The sequence below is a fragment of the Musca autumnalis genome, unplaced genomic scaffold, assembly GCF_047663935.1.
Source record: "Musca autumnalis isolate F117 unplaced genomic scaffold, ASM4766393v1 scaffold_1, whole genome shotgun sequence".
NCBI classification, from domain to species: domain Eukaryota; kingdom Metazoa; phylum Arthropoda; class Insecta; order Diptera; family Muscidae; genus Musca; species Musca autumnalis.
In genome coordinates, this window is record NW_027411644.1 from 250,988,326 (window position 1) to 251,013,744 (window position 25,419).

The window sequence follows — 25,419 nt, forward strand, 5'->3', positions numbered from 1 at the left end:
TTCCTCCACAAAACTTTTGCTATTTAATCCTAATCAACATTTTTGTCGGTTCATACGCCCAAAATTTTTAAAACCCTCTAAATACATATGTACGTTTCTTGGGAAAAGATTGTTTCAATATACACAGGCTGAGGGTATATCTCTGTCGGCCAAGCCGACTGATACTTTTTTACTTGTTATTTTTAACTTTGTAATAACTAAATTGTTTTTTATATGGGGGCTATACCAAAACATGGACCTATGTCCACAATTTTTGGTGGGGAAGTGTTTGTAGCACTGGGAACTCCAATGAAAAATTACAGCCAATTCGGACTAAGAATGAAGGTATAAAGCTCTGTATTTTTTGTTTGAGTAGTTTAACATCCCTTCCATTTCCTGGAGTATAATAATTCAATCAATCAAAATATTTTATATTTAATATATTTTTTTTATTTTATAATTACTACCCCCATTTTTATACCTAGTAATTGTGTTTTGGAGTGGTATAGTCAAAAGTGTGCAAAGTTTTAGTTCGACTGGTCAACTGCAACTGTGTGGAAAATGAGTTACTACATTTGAACTAAACAGACAGGAACCAAAGCAAGTTAAATAAATCAAAAAATCCGATATTTTTGATTTGCAGAACTAATTGACTGGGTTTTAGTTATTTTTAACTAATTATAGTTTTGCGGATATATAATTTTACCTTCATCTCACAAATCTGTACTATCAATTAAATATGTCTCCAACGTCGACAGTTTTAAGTTGTAGACCCAAAAATAATATATAGAAAAAATAATTAGATTTCTTAGGGTTCCACTGTTGAAGAATTTGCATTTTTCAACAGTAGAACCTCGGCGGTTATTTTATGTTTGTCATCAGACATCATATGATTCCACAGATGGCGCTATTTACATGGTTTTACCAGTGTTGCCAATCAAATAATGCGATCACTTCTTTTCGCCTAAAAGTATGCCACGGCCAGTAGCGGTTATGATTTTCACATTAACCCACTTAGCGCCGAGAATTTTTTTCCGAGAAAACTTAAAATTGTTTATGAAAATTATATTTCTGTGACTTTTTAATCATTTTTTAAAAAAATATTTTTTTCTCTAAAACGTATAAAAGTGCCAAAAACTTTGGAGGGTAATATAGGTGTATCCTTTTATGCCAATCCATTGGGTTTTGATTGAGCAAAAAATACTCTTACTAAAAATAAACACATTTTTAACCGTCTACTTTCTTAATGGGTGCCACCGTGGTGCAATGGTATGCACACCCGCCTTGCACGCTGAAGGTCGTGGGTTCGATTCCCCGGCCAGTCAACATCAAGCACTTTTCAACGGTGGCAAAATACCCCTCAGTAATGTTGGCGACATTTTCTGAGTATTTCAGCCTTGTACAACTTCTCTACAAGTGGTGTCTTAGACAAACAGTCGGCCCCGTCCCGGCTATAGCCTTTACTTATGCCTTGTTCAGACTGACGGTAATTCGTTCTCTATTCGTTGTTCGACCCCAAATTACGATATAATTACTTCATTTTCCATATAAAATTTTGAGAACGAACAACGATTTGTGTACTTTGTTCAATTTAAATTACTCTCAGAACGACGATAAAATATGTCCCATCTCTAACAAATGAGAGAATTTATCGAAGAAATAAATTAATTAGGACAGGAAAAATATAAAATTTAAAATTTATTAAAAACCCAAAATTTTTTAGTAAAACTGCAAAACCTGAATGAAAAGTAAACGGTTTAAGGACTAATAAACATTCAAATTATAGCAAATTTTCTGTTTTCGTTTACTGCAGTTGCATTTCTTGTACATCGTTTCAAATTCGCGTACAAATTTAAAAACAAAAATCCAATGCCTGCCAGAAAGTCTGTATACCAAAAAGTTATTTTGGCAGGTCTCTCTGGGCGAAACCTATAACTCTGCGTGTGCGTTCAAATATACGAAAACAAAATACATGTATTTCAATTTGGAATATATGTATTTTGTTTTTGTTTTTTGGAACGCACACGCAACACGCAATTAATTAGGTAAAGCCTTCTCTCGTTAATTTTGAAAATAGAAAAATATTTTTATTTGCTGAAAACACCAAAACTGTGAGAAAAAATAGAAAAGATGAATGAAAATAATGTAATTAAATATTAAATAGATATCTGAAAGAAGGACAAACAGTTTTTCAGTTCATATCAATTAATTTTACTCGTCTTTTGGACGAAACTTTCTTTAAAATCAGAAAATAAAAAGTATGAAAATATGAATCATGTTGCTATGAATTATGTACCATGTCGTATGAACGGGTTAATTCGTGTACGTAATTATGAGAACGAACTACGTGATTCAAATTCTAGTATGAACATGGCATTACCCGTTCCATACAATTTTGGGACAACAAATTCCTTACGTTTTTTCCACCGAAAGTATTAAAGTAAGCGCACACATTAGGCAAATATTTGTGAGCTAACTGTCGCTGGAGCAAATATTTGCCTAATGTGACCTTACCTTTAGATATTTTATTCGGTATATAGATGTGATATTGAGCTATTTTAAAGGTAACAAGTATGTTAGTGTCTCGATTATCGAGACAATACTGTATATGTTTCTGTGTTTTTTGTAATATTCTGTATTGTTCCTGTTATCCACAAAAGCATTATATCCAAGATCTATTTAACAGGTCACGTAAGTAGCACAACAACAACTCTATTTTGGCCGAAAATTCTTCAATATGTCAAAATGTTTGTTTACGTTTTCATACAATTTATTCACAATAACAAAATATTTGACAGATTGAAACCAATCAGCTGGCCGTTTTACGCCACCTTATAATTTCATCATGATTATATCTAATTTTTACACTTTTTATATCTTTGCCATGATGAAATCATAAGGTGGCGTAAAACGGCCAGCTGATTGGTTTCAATCTGTCAAATATTTTGTTATTGTGAATAAATTGTATGAAAACGTAAACAAACATTTTGACATATTGAAGAATTTTCGGCCAAAATAGAGTTGTTGTTGTGCTACTTACGTGACCTGTGAAATAGATCTTGATCTTTGCATAAATAAACTTACCTTTTTTCCAACGTTAGGTTCTAATTTTGCTTAAAAATCAGATTAAAATCCGAAAATAAAATAATTTGATTCCGAAATTAAAAAAAATCGACAAAAATGTCCATTCTCACTTTCGATATTGTTTTTGGTTAATTATGCTGAAACGAGAGGCACGGTGCTCTTGAAGCCACTTTAAATGGAAGGTTCTTACACCTGGGAAGTTTTTGCGGATTCTGATAGTACAATGTTCATACATATATGAGAAAAATCAAAAAACAAAAAAATCGCCGGAGCGATTTTTAAATAAATAGCTATTCAAGTCGGCATTTTTAAGGGTTTTGGTTTTCACGATTTTGATTGGAAACCACAAGTCCTATCGAAATAGGAAAGAAACTGTTGTAGCTATGAACATTCTCTACGAGATTGACCTTTATGGAATTTTCGTAGGTTTTACCGTTTTTGAGTTATAGAAGTTCAAATTGGTACAATGGACTGACTGTATCGTCTCATTATAAAACAGTGTCATGAGTCATGACTGCAATTTCCGAACTTAAACTTATTTATCTCAAAAATTTTACAACCTAGGAAAAAGATACTAAAGAGAATTTTCACAGATACAACATTTTCTTTAGTCCCATTCCGACAGGACTTGCGGGTTTCTAGCAAAATCCTGAAGACCTAAGAAAAAAATCTAAATGATTGATCTGTACTTCTATATCTCAAAAACAGTAAAACCTACGAAAATATTATGCAGGTCAATCTTGTAGAGAATTTTCACTGCTACAACATTTTTATTAGTCCCATTTCGATAGGACTTGCAGTTTCCAAGCAAAATCATGTAAACCTAAAAATGTGAACTTCGACCGCGATTTATATAAAAATCCCTCCAGCGATTTTGTCTTGTTTTTTGGATTTTTCACCTATGAACATTGCTGTTTCAAAATCCGCATAAACTTCCCAGATGTAAGCGGGTTTTCACTTAAAGTTAGTTAAGGCGCACCATGTATGACATTGTTTTATAAGGTAGCGATACAGTCAATGCATTGTCCCAATTTGAACTTCTATATCTCAATAACGGTAAAACCTACGAAATTATCATTAAGGACAATAGAGAGAATTTTCATAGCAACATTTTCTTTAGTCCCATTTTGATAGGACTTGCATCGCGATTTGTTTAAAAAGCGCTCCGTCGATTTTCTTTCTCATCTATGAACATTGTACTTTCAGAATCCCCAAAAACTTCCCAGGTGTAAGCACCTTCCATTTAAAGTTACTTCAAGAGCATCCTGGAGAGAATTACCAACAAAATAAAATTAAAATCAATATATCCAATTATTTTAAATTTCAAAATTTAAAAATTTATTCTATAAATAATACATCACAAACCTAATTAAAATCAAATAAAACTTATTTACACCCCACATCAAAATACACCTATAATGAAACACAATTGATATAGTGATCTTTTAGTGATTATCAAAATTATATTAATTTATAAATATAAATAATATTGCTTAGTACTTTTTTAAGATTCAATTAAATTTTAAATGAGATTTCCAAATCAAAGAATATCATAACTTTTCTGTTGAGAAATTACAACTATTTTTTAATATTTGGTATTTAATATACGTTGCTGTTCATATTATTTTCGTTTAAGTAGTTTAGTGCTATTTTTAAACTAATAAATACGCTACAGATTGTACATACATATATAGATTCAGTTATGCCTCGTCTAAAATGTTTAATAGAGAGCACAAATATATAGTTGCTTTACCATTCATGCATTATTGGTATTGATATAAATAAATTATATACACAGTGGTGTGAAAAATAATAAGGACAGTGACATTCACAACTTTTGGTCGCTCCTAAAATGTGTAAAATGGAAGAATTTGCGATGGAAATTTGTTTTTGAAAATGTACATGTATTGCAATAAGAAATCCCGCTACGATTTTGTTTTCTTTCTGTTTAGTTTTTATACAAAACAAATATTTATTGTAAAATCCGTGATTTCTGCTGTGAAAAATAATAAGGACAGTTTTTCGTTTTAGTAAAAATAAATTGATATTATTTTTTTTGATCCTTTCCTGTAAGTAAAAGTTTAAAATGAATTAATGTCTATTCATTAAATGTTAAATCTATCGGTATTTTTTAGTTTTTCTTTGCAAATATGGGTAAAAATACGCATTGTTATCACGCCACTCGAGAAATCACTAAATGTTTACATAAAGAAGGAAATTCATACAGAAAAATTACAGAAAAAGCTTAGAATCTTTAAAAAACAATGGTGGAGGATGCATCTAAGTGAACTTCAAAGATAAAAGTCGTAGCAGAAATCCAAAAATTGCACCTGTAATAATAAATGCGTTATTCGATGATTAAAAAAGATACTTTTACCACATCTTTACAAAGAAAAAACGACTTAAATATTAATTTTGACGCATCAACAACTCCTAAAACACTCTGTGGTGGCCACATTAGAGCTCACTGTGTCAGAAAAGTATCATTTTAATCGAAAAATTATACACTTCCCACGTAGTGGTTGCTAGATATCACATCGCTTGGTCTAAGAAAAATTGCGTACCATTCTTTGGTCTGATGAAACCAAATATATTTTTTTGTTCCGATAGAGGAGTTTATCAGGGTTGAAGACCTAAAATTCAATAATATAACCCAAAATATACTCTGTAGGCGGCTAAATAAGGCAGAGGTAACAGCATGGTGTGGGGCTCATTTTCTTACTATGCTGTGGGGTCTCTATACAGTATTCAAAGTGTTTTTGAAATCTCCAGATTACATTGAAATTTTGAAAAATATAATTCGTCCGTATGCTGAAGGGGGTGTGCCTCTCAAATGAGTCTTCAGCAAGGTTAATGACCCAAAACTGACGGCAAAATGAAAAAAGGTGTTCCAGGATAATTAAGTTAAGTGGTTAGAATGGCCCATACAATCCCTTGATTTGAACCCGATTGAAAAATGTTGTAGAATGAAGTTAAAAAATCAAGCAGGGGAAAGTGTCCATCAAATTATGGCGACCTTTGGCAACTTATACAGGTTGCGTAGGACGCGATACCAGTAGAGAAGTGCCAAAATTTGGTCGACTCGATGCCCAGACGATGCACTTCCGTTTTAGAAAACAAAGGATCGTCTACAAAGTATTAATGACACTGAAACACTTTATCTAGCATTATTTAGTAAAAACCTGCATTCATTTCTTTCAAGTTTGGTCCTTATTAAAAGATGTCATGAAGTGTCCTTATTATTTTTCACACACCAAACTACGACAATTCGCATAAAATATAAAAGATAAATAAAATATGGTTACAAGCAATCAAAATATTTTTATAATACTTTTCTTAACATTTTAAGAAAACAATAAATTTTATAAACTGATGTAATTTTCACTTTTTTAGTCAGTTTTCTATGTAATCTTGGTTATGGATTGAAGTGTCCTTATTATTTTTCACACCACTGTAGTTATTATATTATGTTTACTTGTAATGAGGATCTAAATTATAGTTCATTACCTTTTGTTTTTTTATGCACAGCACTTATTTAGTACAACACATCTTAGGTAAAAAAATAAAGATGATACGTACTAAAATTAAAATAATAATTTAAACTTAAACTGATTGTGGTATAGTATTTACAAATTCAATAAAATTCAGACTTGATATACTTGCTAGGTGTTGTTAGTTGATTTTGTTGTTTTTCTTTTACGTTATATTTAAATTAATTATCTCGTATGGGCAGGGGATGAGCCTCCGTATTAAATACCCATTTCTCTAAATCTATTTCTTTGGGATTATTACTAAATAGTAAATAGAAATACTTCAAGGTTTCGCCCAACCAAAAACTTTCCATCATATCACGCAGCCGCGTATTAAATATATTCTTCACGTTACCAATCGATGAATAGCCATGGGCCACTTTGGCATGTTTCTCAAAGGCTTGGAAAATAGTCCAACCCATATCTTGGTAGGTACGATTTCCGGTTAGGGCATAGAAATAATAGAGACTTTCAACAAATTCTGGCCTAAGAAGATTGTGAGCATCATTTGGCTTAACATAAATATCAAGTTCTTCAGCTTCGGTCAAGGCAAAATATGAAATTTCCGGAGCTAATTGTGTGGGTTGTTTCATATAGGTTTGATAGCAAGTTTCCAATAGATCTTTAGCCAAGAGCAGATGAGCATCGGGCATGCCATAATGATGGCCCAACAATAAAGTTCCCGGAAGATAACAAGTTAGGTGATCCATTTTTGGTTTAAATTCTTTGCCATTTATTAATTCTCCTATATATACGTGATTTTCTTTGGGCGTTCGTTTTAGTAATTGTGAAAATACACCATCTATGGCTTGTATATAATCGGATACCAAGCTGAAACAAAAAATACCAACAATTAATTACAATGTCTGTGCTTTCATCTTAAAAGTAAGTCTTACAAATCGTTTCCTTTGTGACCCGTCTGTATCCATTGTTTGATCAAATATTCATAGTATGAATCACCTCTGGCTCCCAATGATATGGTGGCATAATTTCTAAATGTTCCAGTATTAGCATTTATAAATATCGGTACCAAACCATTATTCTTTTCCAGGGCATGTACCTTTTCATTGACTCGATGGGCAACCTTTAATTTAAAAAAGTTGTTCTAAAATCATATCAAGTTTCCCACTTTAGTTACTTACACTTTCATAGAGAGACACATTTGTTAGACGACTAAGATCTCTAAACTCCAATTGAATTGTGGTAACTTCACTAGTCGAACTATCGGGAGACCATTTAGGTGCGTGGGCTGATAAGGCTGCCAAATTAACATCTGAGTACGGTATTCCAGATGGTGATAGGAAACAAGGCAATAAACGATTACCTAATTCAATCTGCAAAGAAAAATATTAATCATGAGGAAACGTTCTTAATCATGATTAATTTTTTTGTGATGGATGACATAGGGGATGATTGAAGTCAACATCCGCAAAGAGATGGGCCATATCGGTTTTCAAAAAAGATCATTTAAATTACATATCTTGAATCGTTTTGATTTTTTTTTGTGTCAGGTTGTTATGTTTGTATGTTCGTTGTCCTGTTCAATCTGGCTCTGGGTCTATCTCCAGTTCCAGGAAGGTGGCTACTTCGATGGGATGTAACCACAGGTTCACTGAACTGAGTGGACAGAAAGAACCCGCTGCCGTGGGATTGATGGTTTGTCTGGTTTGTCGTGGCAGCTGACGCTCTTCAGCTGCGATAGATGGAGGATGTACTCCGATGACTGCATTCACACAATAATTGCTTACGGTCTTAGCAACTGTGTCCGTGTGAATGCTCTTCAAACCTGCCTGATATGCCTGTTGATCTAGAGGTTCTCCCCTATACTGTTGGACCGTTTCTAGAGCATGAATATCCTTCTTGATATGCCTGGGTGTATCGGTGGCCAGCAGATGCTGATTGGGATGGCTCTCACGGTAACACCCGAGCAAGTACTGCAACGATAGCATCTCGTTATGTTGTCGTGCTGGAAGAATCTTTGCCTCCTCATGTATATGGTCCACTGTAGATTTGGGGAGGCACCCTGTTGCTGTCCTCAGGGCAGCGTTCTGACAAGTTTGAATCTTATCCCACTGCGTGTCACATAAATTCGGGGACCAAACTGGCGCCGAATAGCTTACCACAGGCCGACCTTTTGCTTTATACGTGGCCAACAAGGTTTCCTTATCTGCACCCCAAGTGCTGCCGGCTAGGGACTTGAGGACCTTGTTCCTACATTTCAGTTTATCGCAGATAGCTGTGGCATGCGAGGACGACGTGAAAGTGGTGTCGAATGTGACCCCTAGAATTTAGGGGCAGTTTGTGGTCGGAATTCTGCTACCATCGACCCTGATATTCTACTATCTTCTATACTGCGCCGTCGATGTGGTGAACAGAATGGCCGTCGATTTAGTGGCGGATATCTGCATATTCTTCGCGTGGAAAAGGTGGTAATGTCGGTTAAATAGGAGTTCAGTCTCTCACAGATGTCATCAGGGTAGGTACCTGACGCCAGGATCGTACAATCATCCGCATACGTTACGATCTCAATGCCGTCTAGAGGGGGCGGAATACAGGAAAGGTAGAGGTTTAAAAGTTCCGGAGATATCACCCCTCCTTCGGAAACTCCCTGTTTCACTCCACGGGGCTTGGATTTCTTGTTCCTGATAAGTCAAGCGCCACCATCACTGTTCTATCACACGGCCGCTCCTGCAGTGCTGTTGTCGTGCTGTGCTGCTTACGGAATCCAAGCTGATGATCGGCAACTTGATAGCTATTTCAAATGCTGGGGAGGACTAAGGCCTCAAGGGTCTTCGCCGCAGGTGACAATAGCGAAATCGGCCTGTACGATTCACCTTTGCTGGCATCCTTGCCTGGCTTCAGTAGCGGGACCACCCTGCCCATTTTCCAGATTTCGGAAACAATAAGGGTGGCTAGCGACAGGTTGAGAACTTTAGTGAGACACTCCGGCTCATCCAGCTGTTTCAATATTACCATGGAAATTCCGTCAGGGCCCAACGCTTTGGATGATTTAGCGTTCCTGATGGCATTCGCAACATCGTCCATTGTGGTGGTTAATCCTCGGCAGGAAGAGATCTAATGCGACTTAACACTTTTCTCTTCGCCCTGTCACTCTCGGGGTGCTCGACAAACTGTCGATTGAAGTAACTTGCACACCTCTTCGGGTCAGTCAACGTAACGTCGCCAAACGTGACTGAGGTCCTGTCATCCCTCCTTCCGGGGTTCGAGAGTGACTTAACCGTTGCCCACAATTTACTTATACCGGCTCCAATGTTGCAACTCTTCAGATGATTTAACCACTTGTTCCGCTTATGTTCGCCGACCAGCCTGTTAACTTCCAGTGTCAGCTCCCTGACTCTGGGGTCGCCGGGGTTGGTTCGACGAAGCTTATCACGCTCATTTGCTAATCCCGTCGCCTCTGCTGGGAAATTTGGTCTTACTTCGGGTATTCGACCAGCAGGTATATGTCGAGCAGATGCAGCATTGATGATGGCTCGGAACGTCCTTTCCGCTACCCGAACATCAGAAGGATTGGGCAATTCTCTGAAGCGGTGATTGGTGAACTCTCTGAAAATCGGCCAATCAGCTTTCCCATGATTGACGAAAGTGCTGCGTTCAGAGGTGATGAAATCGGGTGGTCTGCTGATGTGTTTGCGTCAGGTCATCCTCGAAGGCAAGTCCATACTTCCTGAGATAATGACCGCTGACGGTCGGCACCATATAAAATAATTTACGAGCACCACAACCAGGGTTTCGGAATCAGAGTCTAGAAAATTTTGCTGGATATCGATTCTAGATCAGTCGAAGAAGTGAAGTACGCCGGCACACATGTCAACTTTCTTGGTCTTCTATCACGCATATTCTAAGGTTAATTTTCCATCACTCAAATTGAAAACAGTGTTATAGGACAGCAATTAAGGTAATTTGGTATTTTAGTGATTTCAAAGGACTTTGCTACATGATACATTCGGAATTCCCAATGGATAGGAAACCTCCGCTAATAAAACGAACAATATAGGCCCATTTTTTGGTATACCTCCCGATGTAACGTATCTTGAAGGTTTCACACTGGAATTACTATATTTTGGATTTTGTGTTATCACTGGGTAGATAACTGCGAGGTTAACCTAGCTTATTAGTAGACTTCGGATTTTGCATATTTGCATATTTTTTATTAATAAAGATACGAAAATTCTGATTGGACCAAAATTCGTTTTGAAGAAAACTGAATGCAATGACAGGCTCATATTTTTTTTATTTTTTTTGCATATTTTGCATATGCACAAAATATGCAAAATATGCAAAAAATATGCAAAATATGCAACTAATTTTTTTGACGAAAATCGTCAAATTAAATTTGGAAAGTCATCAAAAAGTGTCCTAAATTAAGTTTATTGTCGTTAAACGTCGATTTCTTAACAGATTATTATGTTATTAATTATTATTCCGCCACAGCAATAAATCTGGACTAAAAGACTTAGAAAATTTCCTATAACCCAGCCTTCTTATTACAACATAAGTTGCTTTCTAATACAAATTTGTTCAAAAACTCAATCAGAAATGTCAAAATGAACGTATCCAAATATGTTGATAGTTTCTGCTCGGCCAAATTGTGTGACAGAATAACAAATGAGCTAGAAATTAAGACTAAGACAATATTGAATATTACATAAAATCTTTCATATTTTACTAAAAACATATAACATATAAAAACATATACAGGGCAATCATGAATATTTCCGTCCGAATTTTCCGCACGGAAAATAATTTTAGAAAGTGAAACTCTTTTAAAATCAATATTTGTTAAAAGTTGAAAGCTACTAGATTCGCTTCATGATGGCATATTCTAGTCGAATCGACAAAAATATTCCCTTTTTGGCTATAAATATAGAAAAAAATGTGAAATTTGGGAAAGGAAACAAATTATGCACAGAATTTTTATTCGTGATTGCACTGATAACTATATTTTAATACCCTAAGGGTATTTTGTCTTAGTGAATGAGTTTGCAACATGCAAAAGGAAACGAAATAGACCCACAGTTCCTTTTGATGATCTGCATAGATTCGCACTTATCCATCTGGTCAGGTCTTTTTGAAAACAAAGTACAGGTCACATTTATAGACCAATTCACATAAAAATTGGAGATTTTTTGGCCCTAGGGCCATCCCTGTTTATTTTGGTAAGAATCGATTCAGATTTGGATATTGCACCCATATATACAGTATAATCTCGATAATCCCTACACCACAGGGATTAACGAATAGTAAAGAAAATAAATTATTTTCTATGATTAAATAACTCGTGGTAGTTATATAATACTCTACGTGCTCTAAGTGTTAAAAATAATGAGATTTTTCTATACGACAATCCGGACATTTTTATTGGCATTGCCCGTATTTGTTCCTTTCCTTACTTTTTACCAATTTACCATGCAAAAAGACTCAATTTCCCAAATTACAGAAAACGCCAATCAGATTGTGAAAGTAGAGCTAGAAATATGACGTTTTTAAAGTATACATCAGGATGTAAGCAAAACACGGACAAGTGTGAAATTTCATTTTTTTTGAAAATTAAAAGGTGTTATATCCTTGTACTCGATAATTTTTTCTAAATGTTTCTGAAACAATTTTTACAGCAACTCCTCCATTAAACAACTGTCCAAATTCGAAACATTTGTAATAATTAGTTCAAATTATCGAGTACACGGTCAGGTATAAGTTAATTAGTTGTATATACAAAAGGGTTATGACTTTTCGACTGTGTTATCAAAATTCTTTTCCTGTACCATAAATGAATGAACTATATTTTTTAGCATTCCAAATGCTTTTCTGGCAGAAATATGTGAGTGGTTTTGCCATGTTAAAGATAATTCCAAGGGTTTGACTTATTTTACCACTACCACGCAGGGACGTAGACAGGATTTCATTTCGGGGGGGCCCACCTGACCAACATTTTGAAAGTTCATGTTAGCGAAAATTTCTTATTTAGCAAAGACGTAAACCTTATTTTAGACTTATATTACTGAAATAATGTTCATTACTATATTTTAATTAAAATGACGTAAGACTTCTTGGCCAATGTCCCTTGTTTTTTGACAATATATCAGAGTTAATATATGTTCAAAACAATGGATATATTAATAATCGCAAATATTTTTTGGGTGTATCATTTATCAAATTACTCACAACTACAGTAAATGTTATCACTTTGGTAAGACCAAAAGAAGGAGTATACAATCGGAAAACCTTACAAATATCTTAACATTTAATGTTGTTGTTTACATGGAATGTTCAAATCACGGTTTCAATTTTCCACTCCAATTCTATTGAGCAATTTATGGAAGGAAAATGGTACTAATTGATTTATGCAGAGGGAACGTTCAGATATCATGGCATTATCCAGTAGTATTTTTTATATTTACTGGTATATTTAGGAGTTATATAAATAAAGGGAAAAACGCCGGGACACGTGTCTTCTTTTTTTGTCTTTTATCACGCTGGCGTGTCAGAATATGGCCAATTTCGGAAATTCAATTGTATTTTTTTCCTAAGTATATTTTGGTGCCCAATCGTAGATCTTATCGCAAAACATTTCTAAATGCTGATAGTGGTTTTCTTGATAGAGAACTAACGCTGAGCAATAGTGAGTCTACCCATAATGAAATTCTAGCACCCAATCGCGGGACAATCAGACTTCTCTTATAGAAATTCTGGTTTCCTATCGTGTATCTTCTCATAAGTTGATCAGGAACTAGGAAAACTCTGGCAACCAGTCTTGAATTCTTTTAAAATGAAATTCTGGCGCCAATCCGAGGTCTATACATAAACACAATTTTTCACAATCTACATTTTTTATACTCTCAGCCTTTAGTCAAAATGTGCCTCATCGAAATAATGGTTTTAAGAGCAAAGAGTGTTTGGAAGAAATGTGTTTCAGAAAATTTGGAGTCCGCTTAGCTATGTTCGTCCATCTGGGTGGGTGGCTGCCTGGAGAACACGATAATTCTCGAACAGATCAACCGATTCTGTCCAAAATTTGGCCTTCGTGATATTTTGTCCAAATTTCGATCAACTTCGAATATGGACAATATCGATCCACTCTTTCGATATCCTTCCAAAGAGTATTTCTAAATTTTTCAGAGAAGTGCAGTTTAAGACCTCTCTGGATGATTAGTATATATGGTTTCACTTTCTTTATGCTAATAATTTAGTTATAAGTAAAAATATGAAATAAATAAACGGGAAACGCTTTGCTTTTTTGCAACAAGCATTCTCGGGTCCCCTATTACTACAGTACAAGTTTTTTCAGGGGCAAATCCATACTTTTAGAGAAAATGGCCCGAAAGCTGTAAATAACACCTACGGCAATCATGTGTAGTGGTTGGTGCGCACGACAACTTTTGAACCGTATACTTCGTTGGTCCAAACTTTGTTTATCGCGATATTTCTGCAAGCCTTATATAAAGTTCGAAGATGGTGATTTTCGGTCTACTCCTTCTGTTATTTTCCAAAAAAAACTATGTTGGTCCGGTTCATTTCTTCAGGTACCTTCTCCGCAACACTTGTGATCAATGATAAAATCCATATTTTGTTGGCAAGTTCATACGTCCGCAAATGGCTACACAATTCTGAAAATCTCTTAATACATAGCTTTGGGTTAAGGGATTTTGGTTGTGTAGCCGTTGTTCGATCTGTCCATAGATGAAAGTTTCAGTTCACACAGGCTCAGGGTATATTCCTGTCCGCAAAGCCGACTGATACTTGTTGACATTTTGACGAAGAAGAATCTGTTTCCGACCAGTTTTTTTAATGAATAATCGACAGAAAAATCCCTGAAGCTGAAATTCAATGTAATTTCGAAATATTGGAAATAATATGCAATTAATAAAATATAAACTTTAACCTCAATAATCTTGATTTTATTATCATTCGAAAGGTCGAACAAAACATAAAAATACGAAAGCAAAATCTTTTTTTTTTTTGTACAATAGGCATTTACTAATTTGTAGCAAGAGACAAGTTTCAAATAATCTCAACGGGCGACACTGCGGTGGAACAGAATTATTTCATAAAAATGGTTGATATAGTTTTTTTTGCAAATTTCAAACATAATAAAGAATTTGTAATTGTTATGATGTTCAAAATAGTTCATTACAAAAACGTGTTAGAAACTATATACAAAAATTTAAAACCACAAAATTAAGCGACGATTGTATCTTTTATTGCTGAATTGCTCTTATCAAAAATTTCAAAAACAAAAGATCACAAGAATGTTTTTTCTAGATGTTGTTTATAAGCCAAAGTATTGGACGTAATATGCAACAAACGTTCAACAAATACAAATAAACATCTTGTTCTGAAATCAGTAACACTTGCAGTCAGCCTAAAATTACGAATAAACGCTTAAACAACACCTTAGAACTTAACAAAAACATGCGGAAAATTTCTCAAAAGCCTAAAGTGCTCATTAGTCTTTATACTTTCTAATATGTTGGACATTAAGTATACCAATGTAGTTAAATAATTCTCTGTAATACTTCCTCCAAATACTTTACATATTTCTTGAAAAATTTAAAACATTTTAAAATTTTATTCAAAAATTAAAAAAATGTGTAGCATAAGCTAATATCCTATGGGATCGGGCCCGGCCCCCCCCCCCCCTGGCTACGTCGGTGCTACCACGCTATTGTGTGGTTTCTGAGTAATGTCATTTTGCACTAATCATTTAGTGTTCTTCGCATCAATTTTAACTATATCCAACTTAAATAAAACTTGTTGTTTTTAAAAATTTGAAAACAACAAAACCCGAGATTAAGCTGAAATTATTTTACAACAATAATAAATACACATCTCAACAAAACTGGCAAAAGTGAATCTAAAAATAATGCATTACTTTTCGCCGAGGAGTGAACATTTCCCAATTCTGCATTAAGCGGTTGTATACTTACAATATACATATAAAATTATGTATTTTTAGTGCATTAAACTAAAACCATGTCATCAATATTAAAGCTGCAGTTAGAGCATTTTTCCAAAGAAACTTTTTGACCACAAATATAGGACTAAAATATATTAAAATCTAATAGGTGGATATTCAAAACGTATACTTCTAATTATAGTTATATTCCAGAACCTGGAATCGTAAATGTACTTTTGTACTTTTTCCCATTTTGCGCTAAAAAACGAACCCTTTTTCCAAAAACTAGAAAAAATTGCGCTTTTATCTAAAGAAAAATAGCGATGACTAACTCTAGCTCCTTTTTTTGCTAGACAATTTTGGCCGATTAGACTATCACCATATTTGGACATGTTGATTTTGACATTTCTGATTGAGTTTTTGAAATTTTCCCATTATCTATCTACATTTGTATAGAAGGCAAATTATGTTGTAATAGGAATGCTCGGTTATTTGACATTTTCTCACCTTGTGAAAACTGATTTAAGTCTTGTTAGTCTAGATGTATTGCTGTGACGGAATATCTGGAGAGTCTCAATAACATAATAATCTGCAAAAAACTATGTTAAACATCAAAAAACTAAATTTAGAATGCTTTTTTGATGATTTTCTAAATTTAATTTGTCAAAAAAACACTTGCATATTTAGCATATTTTTTGCATATTTTGCATATTTTTTGCATGTATTTTGCATATTTTTTGCATATATTTTACATATATTTTGCATATTTTTGATATGACCCCAAATATTGAAAAATTGACCCTCAAAACGCCTAGATCCAAAATTTGAGTCCAATCGGATAAGAAATAAAAAACATGCTAAAATCCGATGTCTACTTATTAGTTAATATTTAATACATTTTGAGTGGTGGAATTTATTTTGGAGTCGGAGTCGTGAAAATAAAAAATTGGACTGAAGTCCGAGTCTGACCAAAAATGGCGCGACTCCGAACCCCTGACCACAACATACGAATTGAATATCCTATGTGGCCGAAACTTTGCTCATCGTAAAATTCAACAAATACATATACATCAAGTTCCAAGTAGGTCTATATCGGATAACAACATCGGGTACCACCCTCACAAAAGTTCAAAATTTTTGCTTAAACACAGTATAGAGCTGTTCGAAGGTCGTTTTTTTTTTGGCTTGTGGTCCTGTTCGCAGCTGTATACTTTTTTTCTTGAGCATTCCTCTGCTTCCTGACATAAATATTCAAAGTTCTAAAAAATGACTACGGTGACCAGCGAAAATGGCTGATGGGTACGTAAAGAGTGGCTGATAATGGTACAACCTTTGCATATCGTAATATTTATCCCAAACATAAATCTTATAGAAGAAGTTGATGTTAAATGATCGTTTAGTGCAGCTTAAGGGCTGTTCGAGAATGTTTTAGGAGTTTTTATCGAACATAGTCCTTGTTATTCAAATTACAGATAAATTATTTTCATAATAATGACCCTAAAGCTCTACAAAACTGAAATGGATAATTTGTTTGACTGCTAAAATTTGATCTAGTTCCAAAATGGAGGACCTCCTCCACAAAAAATTGAACACTTTTGTACATTGATCAAGTTGAAGAGCGCTTCTCGGATTGTGTTGAAATTTTAATAACGGTAGTCGTTGTGATCATACTCCATATCATTGAGCTAATATGAATCAGGGTGCACTGATTGATATGGGAAAGGTCTCTCACTCGGATGTTGCGGAAACAAATATACATATAAAAATTAATTTAATTGGGTAGTTCTTAAACTCTTTTTTTAATTATCATTAAATACAAAAAAATCCAACAAATACATACCGATTTCTTAAGAAAAACTTTATCAGCACTCAAATGATATGCCGACAACAGTCCTCCCAGTATGCGAATAGTTACTTCAAATAAATTGACATCACGATTAACATCAAAATTTAGATTTTCGCTAACCCAATTGCGAGCTTCGATAAATTCTAAAATAATAGAAAAACAAAACAACAACAATGGCATTACAAAACAAAAACAATCAATTTAAATTTTACCATCTTCCAATCCCATGATATACATGGTATCCAATGAATCGATAATTGTTAGACCCAAACCAAACCAATCATATGAAGACTGAGACATTGGTTTCAAATTATCATGACCCCATGCATACTTTTTATAACCTTCCCATGAGTGCCGAAACGCATTCACCACAGCTTCTTGTCGTTCATTATTCGGTCCATGAAAATGTTGTTTCTGTGGTAAATGTTTTAAATCAATACGTCCTAAAAATTCTTCAATAGTTACACCATTCGATGCTGGTAAACTTGAAGGATCTTGTAAAGCAGCCTCTATTGCTGTACGATCTTCATCGGCATTATTTGAATGTTTGGAATTTATATTATTCTCGTTGTTTAAATCATTATTAAGTATACTGGCAAGTTGGGCCGTTTCAATGGGTTTAATGTGTAATTGTTCTTGCTGCTGCTGCTGTTGTGTTTCTCTTTGGGTTTGTGGTATATTGACAACATTTTCAATATCTGATTGCGGTTGTGGTTCTTGTTTTTGTGGTGCTGGTGCCGGTAAAATATTCTGCTGTGAATGAAATATAAAAATACATTATATTACTTATCAAAAGAATGTATTTCATTCACATGTTGTATTTATTTATTTAGAAGGAAAAGGGTAGATAATGAAAAGCTGAAGGCCGCGTAATAAAACAATATAAACATACATGAGGCTAATAATAAATATATAGTAACATTGTATACTAATCTTTTTTGTAAGAATTTATGAGTAACGTCAATCACGTGGTCATCTGAAAAGAGCGAAATGTTTGTACACGTTTTTTGACCTAAGGCTTTAGTAAAACTTTCTCCTTGGGCACACTATAATAATGGCCTGGTATGATTCAATGAAAATAGAATTGGAACTATTCACCAAGAAAAGAAATATTCCTGACATCCCGCCGCCAATACTGGACGGTTTTTAACTAAACATTACATTTGCCAACTCTGGACTTTAATACGGCAGATGTAATCATCACGAATATCCTAAAAATGTTAATCGATGGTTCAAAAATGAAAGAAGTTATCGATTGTGAGCAGCTTAACATAGGACACTCATACAAACTTAACGACAATTTCAGAGTTGAGCACTTTAGAACCGTTAGTGGGAATGACAGATTTTGCAGGTAAAGTAGTCAGGGTGTATGTGGATAGTTAGACTGTTCTAAAGCCATTAAATCTAAAGCTGTTCAAAATTGCAGAAATGTTGTGAAATCTCTTAGTAGGGTTGTTAAATTTTTTTTGGGTACCCGAGCACTGAGGGCAATGATATTGTTAATAGGGTTCTCAGTCTTTCGATCTACATGTGAAGGACTATGTCAAGCCTCCGCTCTGCTTCTTCCTCGACTAACCAAAGTTCTATTAAAAAAACGCAATAATCTGGCAGGACGGATCTGGATGTAGGTTAAGGAAGACAATATATTCAGTAATCTCAGGACGTAGAACTGTTAACCTACTCTCACTTTGCAAGCCAAGATCAGTATTGATGCGGGGGTCGTATAAGATCTTTGATAAGCAAGTGGAAAGACAACAAAATTGAATATACTGCAGGATCTGTTAAGACGAAGAAGAAACTGAAAGATCAAGCACCTTCTCTGACGTGGTTGTTTTAACAGCATTTATATGTTTGAATGTCTGTTTTTCTGCCACAGATCTACTGGAGTATATAATTGGCATCAATGCAAAGGTCAAGAGTCCTTTACAAATATGACTTACGTGGGTTGTACAAGTCTTCCGGGAAGAACGCTATACGATCAATATTGAAAATTTTAATAATTTTTTAGACAAAAATGTTGGTATATTGCTTTTTATGTTGCTTTGGAGATTGCATTTTTTCATAATGCCTATTTTTGCATCTTAAGATAATCAATATTAGTTCCTGACATTTTGTATTAAAAGAAAAAAACCCCTCCAGAGGGGAGACTACTACTCTCCTGGTTTCTTAAAACAACCATCGCAGCAGCACAAAGCTGTAAACAGCGTTTTAGCTTGATAGTTGCACTGGAAATATTTTTGGCCACATTCTCCATACATACTTCCCTTGATAATGGCCCGAATATTCCAAAAACCCAGTTATTTAAATTTCGGCAAAGCCAACTGATTCATTCTTACTTGCTCCCGCTAGAAGTTTATCACCTGGAGTCCCTTTTCGGATATTTTACTATGGAAGCAAAACTTTTTGATTATTGGATTTTAGGATCGATATTAAAATCGTTTTTGTTCTCGCCATTATTAATGCATATATGAATTCAGAAGTCTCAACCAATTCCGCAGCCAAATTACTGTCTATTTTAATGACAACTATCAACGGCCTTTTATTTTCAAAGAACATCTGCCAGTTCCTAAAGTGATAATTTTGATGTTCTGCTAATAGATCTTCACATAAATATAGACTTCTTTGTCCTAGGTGTGATGTGTCGCTAAATAAGTGACTTCCTTAGCCATAATATGCCTGTGAATGTTTTCTATTAGTAAACGTGTTAATAACTTCCCTACCACAATAAGCTAGTATCATTCTTATCATCTAATAAAACAAGCCCCTCATAAAATCTTAGTGTCAACAAATCACTCACTCTTTATCTTTAACTATTAATTCTAACATAATTGCTGTACTTAACAACGATTGTACTAATGTCACGGCAGCTATTGATTATTTATTGAAGTCAATAACCGTACCTCAAAAGCGTGCCAAAAGATAACGAATATGCACTGCAACGTGTAGTGGTAAATAGTATTTATTTTTACTTACCTCTAACGCAGAACCGTGCATTAAATCGGCTGAATTGCCTTGGGAGGAAATCACTTTAGCATTATTATCGTCATTGTGACCTTCTCCCAAACTATTACGTCTAACAGCAGCATGACCCGAGAATGGTAGACCTTCCAAATTAACAGCGCTCTTTGTTACTAGATCGGATGGCAGTAGGAACACAAAGCTTATGCACACGGCCGCAACAATTAAAATGATAAGATTTCGTTGACATCGTGGCAATTGATTCCATGACTACAGAAAAAACATAGATTAGGGGGAAATTTTAATAAAAAGGGTTTAATTAGGTGCACACACATAAACATCATGTCTAAACTTACACGCCGGAGACTTTTGTTGCGACTTCCGAAGAGGGTAGTTGATGATGTTGAAGAGGACGACTCATTAAGTGTTAAAGTTATGTGATCCGATTTTTCAGACATTTTTTGGCAAATAGGGTAAACACTCTAGTGTTTACAGTGATGAAGGTTGATTTGTAATTATACCCAGCGAAACCAAACTATTTTCAGATTCATTGATTTGTTGTGTTTGTTGTGGTGATGTGATTTTGGATTTTGTTCTTTCTCAATGCCCTATAAAAAGCGGGTTTCACTTTTAATTTCGTTATACTATACAAATCTAACACACTCCAGTGTTTGGAAATTACAACTATTTTTTACTTTATTTAGCTTTTTCCATTAAAACTATGAAAACTATTATGTTCATTTTTCGAAGATTTTTCAGCTTTTTCCTTTTCATTCATTTACATGGTGATATGGCATCACAAAAACGAATAAGGGGGGATAGTAAGAAGAAAATTACTCGGTATGGCATCTCTGAAACGAATAAAGGGGGGTAGTAAGGAAGGACGATAAAAGACCATAATCAAAACAAAAACGCAGATTAGTATTAGTGTTCTAGTGTTCTATATGTCGAAAAGAGGACTGTTATAGTCCTCTATAAATTGATTATAAATTCAAAAACATATGATCAGTATATTATCGATTAACGATAACGAATAACGATTTTAAATATTAAATTTGGCTTAACTCTACACCTTTTTCAGATGTAATTCGAACCATTTTAGTTGTAATTCGAGAATTCCATTTGTAATTCGTAACGTTTTATTTGTAATTCGAGAATTCCATTTGTAATTCGAAACATTTCAATTGTAATTCGAATTATTCTATTTGTTATTCGAATTATTCCATTTGTAATTCGAATTATTCCATTTGTAATTCGAATTATTCCATTTGAAATTCGAATTATTCCAATTGTAATTCGAATTATTCCATTTGAAATTCGAATTATTCTATTTGTAATTCGAATTATTCTATTTGTAATTCGTATTATTTTATTTGTAATTCGAATTGTTTTATTTGTAATTCGAATTATTCCATTTGAAATTCGAATTATTCCATTTGTAATTCGAATTATATACAGCCCTAGAAATATTTATATGGTACATCCATGATTATCTTTAAACTTATATTTAAGGACTATTATCCAGATGTTATTAATTTACGTTAGTAGTGGTTAGTGTGCTTGTTCATACCTATGACTGCCGACCTTGTGTGCCTTATATACATATCCGTAATATTACTCAAATTAATTTTTCTTTGGAAATAATTATATGGTACAAGGAAAAAATTTAAAGATTTCATTTCACTACAAAGGACCTGAACAAAATTATTGACATAAAATGTATTTAGAGCTCTGTTCCTTTACGTGCAAGAATCTTCAAGTTTTACAACTTTTTACTCGAAACGCGTTCCTTTACTTCAGGCACCATACAACATATATGGGGACAGTTTACAAATTTTGCTATTTTTGCCGGTTTTACTATTTTCAATAGTAAAGGAACAGACCATAGGATTAGGTGCAATAAAGAAACATCCATGTTGAGAACAATTGGAATGGTTCGCATTGGGTTCTGTCCCTGGCTGCAGCCCTGGAAAACAATAAGATCATGGAAACTGTGTTATGAACAGAAATCATGCAATATAAAATATATACCACGATTTTTTTACTTTTCTTAAAATTTTTAATCAGATCTATCAAATAGAACCAAATACTTTCAATATAAATGGTGAAACTCATCCCCCATAAGGTGTTTGTGAATTTCCTGACGACTACAATTTGGGTCTGGATCAAATTAGTGACCAACAAAACGTTATGTAATCAAACAGCGCACTCTTTTTACAACTTTTAATTGTAGAAAATAAACAAACGATAAAATAAAAATTAAAAACGGCAAGTTATAGTAATGTCAAATACTAATATAATAGCAGAATTCCCTGAAAACACCAATGAGCAAAACATTACAGTTGCCTACTCAGTTTTTCGATATAGTGGCCTATTGTATGTTCTCGAAACGGGTATATATGATCTAAATTTCTCGTTTTTTGTCACTTTAACTGATATTACACCGTTATATTGTGCATATGTGTCTGTCTAACAGGTGCATGTGTTTTATCATGCTTCGGCACAATAAAGTACAAGTTTGGTGTTAAATTTGGCCTTTCTAATGCCAAGTTTATACTTGCGCTCCAAAATCCACTGGATTTCACGAAATCCTGAAATACACCCCGGTGTTTACACTTATTTTTTTGTTGATTTCAAACATATCACAATGATCAAGGTGGATGCATATGCGCAGCTGATCGAACATGAATTTTCAAAACAAGTTGTTGTAAATTGAATTAAGCATCAAAAATATACGACAATATAGAACATTAAAACTTTATATTGAAAATTATCGTAAAATGACCTATATATCGTATTAATTGCGTATAGTACTAACAAATGAAAATATCAAAAAATGATTTTATTGTTGAGACGTCGTTATAATAAATTTTAGCTCTGTTCCAGAACTAAAAAGTTTTTACAATTTTTACCGCTTTTACACATTTTCGTTCCCTTACGCAAAATGTATATGAAAATCGTTTACGACTGTTACAACTTTTACCACTTTATAAAGTACGGGAACAGGCCATTCGATAGATAAAAATTGTGCTCAGAACCTGCACAAAATTAGTACTTGCAGTAGTTTTCCCGTTTAGTGCTAAAAATGCGTTCCCATACTCCGAAATCTAGCAAGACTTGCACTTCTCTTTAAACAAAAATAGCGCCGAATAACACCCTCTTCTTCTGTTTTCTGCCATACAATTTTGGCCTAGTAGAAAACTAGCAGCAAGCATGTTCATTGGCATCTAATATTATAGCCGATTTTGATATTTATGCTGGAGTTTTTGCAATTTCCGTCATTTTTCCGTTCCCTTATTTTTTATGAAATTTGTATGGGAAAGCAAGTTTTGACAATTCGCACTTTTTTCTAACATTACCATTAAAAAGTACGGGAACACAATAAAAAATATCATTGTAACAAAGTAATTTAATATTTTTTCACATTGTTTACAAATTTTGATACTAAAATTTTTTGTTGCAGCAATTGACCATCTACCTTGTTTATTGTGATACGTGAAAAGTGTTGCAACTTTTGGTACTTTTTTAGGCAAAAGCAGGGTTGTATATCATGTGTACTGTGATTTCGATGTTGATTTCGCTGAAATCACGAAATGAGAGGATTTCATTTTTGTATGCGAAATCATGATAAATTTTGCTTGATTTCGCGCGAAATCACGAAACGCCCTCGAAATCACGAAACGACGCCAAATGTAAACTAAGCATAACAGTACGAAAACTTCCAATTTTTTAATTTTTTTAAATCTTCCGTTAGTTATCTATAATTTAAAGTTGAAAAATCTGCATATTGTTTGATTACGTAACCTTTTGTAGGTCACTTATTTGGTCCTGACCCAAATTATAGCCGTCGGACAGATTTTAAACTATTTATTTGGATTTATTACACAATTGATATTGAAAATATTCATCTCTGTTATTTAGTTTCAATTGAAAAGTTTGTGAAAATGTACAAAAATATTGTTCTAACCTTGCAGTTTAACAAAATTTCGGCCTATATGCCAATATGCAATTGTCATCTTGTTTCCAGGGTCATATTAAGAGACGGAATGATATACAGCCTATTCTGATTGTACTTAAAGTTCATGCAACTGCGTTGCACATAATTCAAAATTAATGTTATGTCCATATCTGTACTTAATCTTTTTGTATTTAAATAAGAACACAAAGCTTTTACATTGTACCATATAAATATTTCTCAAGAAAAGTCTTTAAAAGAATATTGTTATTAAAATAACGGTATATGTGTAAATGCCACAAGATAAACAGTTATAGGTTAGAATAAGTACCTTATACACTAAAAACATAAATTATAAAAATCCCGGTTATGTACATTTTTAAGGAAAATTTGGACATCTTTATGTTTGTACCATATAATTATTTCTAGGGCTGTATAACGATAACGAATAACGATTTTAAATATTAAATTTGGCTTAACTCTACACCTTTTTCAGATGTAATTCGAACCATTTTAGTTGTAATTCGAGAATTCCATTTGTAATTCGTAACATTTTATTTGTAATTCGAGAATTCCATTTGTAATTCGAAACATTTCAATTGTAATTCGAATTATTCTATTTGTTATTCGAATTATTCCATTTGTAATTCGAATTATTCCATTTGTAATTCGAATTATTCCATTTGAAATTCGAATTATTCCAATTGTAATTCGAATTATTCCATTTGAAATTCGAATTATTCTATTTGTAATTCGAATTATTCTATTTGTAATTCGTATTATTTTATTTGTAATTCGAATTGTTTTATTTGTAATTCGAATTATTCCATTTGAGATTCGAATTATTCCATTTGTAATTCGAATTATTCTAATTGTAATTTCAATTGAAATAATTCGAATTTCAATTGAAATAATTCGAATTACAAATGGAATAATTCGAATTACAAATAAAATAATTCAAATTACAAATAGAATTATTCGAATTACAAATAGAATAATTCGAATTTCAAATGAAATAATTCGAATTACAAATGGAATAATTCGAATTTCAAATGGAATAATTCGAATTACAAATGGAATAATTCGAATTACAAATAGAATAATTCGAAATACAAATGGAATAATTCGAATTACAAATGGAATAATTCGA

The 25,419-nt window shown here is 33.6% G+C and overlaps 1 protein-coding gene across 2 annotated transcripts; it reads right to left on the reverse strand.

Annotated features, from left to right (window-relative positions):
* Positions 1–4,377: 4,377 nt before the first annotated feature.
* Positions 4,378–21,124, reverse strand: alpha-Man-Ib (alpha-Mannosidase class I b). Of its 2 annotated transcripts, none has more exons than XM_073960685.1 (7): positions 20,671–21,124; positions 20,330–20,584; positions 17,569–18,109; positions 17,351–17,499; positions 7,736–7,927; positions 7,490–7,677; positions 4,378–7,424 (listed from the first exon to the last, which is right to left on the reverse strand). In XM_073960685.1, the coding sequence occupies exons 1-7, from the start codon at positions 20,770–20,772 to the stop codon at positions 6,776–6,778; spliced, it is 2,076 nt and encodes a 691-aa protein (XP_073816786.1). In that variant the 5' UTR covers positions 20,773–21,124; the 3' UTR covers positions 4,378–6,775. The 2 variants fall into 2 exon arrangements, with proteins under 2 accessions (XP_073816786.1, XP_073816787.1); XM_073960686.1 differs by having other exon boundaries at positions 17,569–18,106; positions 20,671–21,114.
* Positions 21,125–25,419: the final 4,295 nt, after the last annotated feature.

Excerpts from the sequence above, each read along its gene's own strand:
- alpha-Man-Ib (XM_073960685.1), bottom strand. The coding sequence starts at position 20,772 with ATGTCTGAAAAATCGGATCACATAACTTTAACACTTAATGAGTCGTCC. Across the intron at positions 18,110-20,329 it reads TGCACGGTTCTGCGTTAGAG|CAGAATATTTTACCGGCACC; the intron begins GTAAGTAAAAAT and ends TTTCATTCACAG. Across the intron at positions 7,928-17,350 it reads AAGTTTTTCTTAAGAAATCG|ATTGAATTAGGTAATCGTTT; the intron begins GTATGTATTTGT and ends TTTTCTTTGCAG.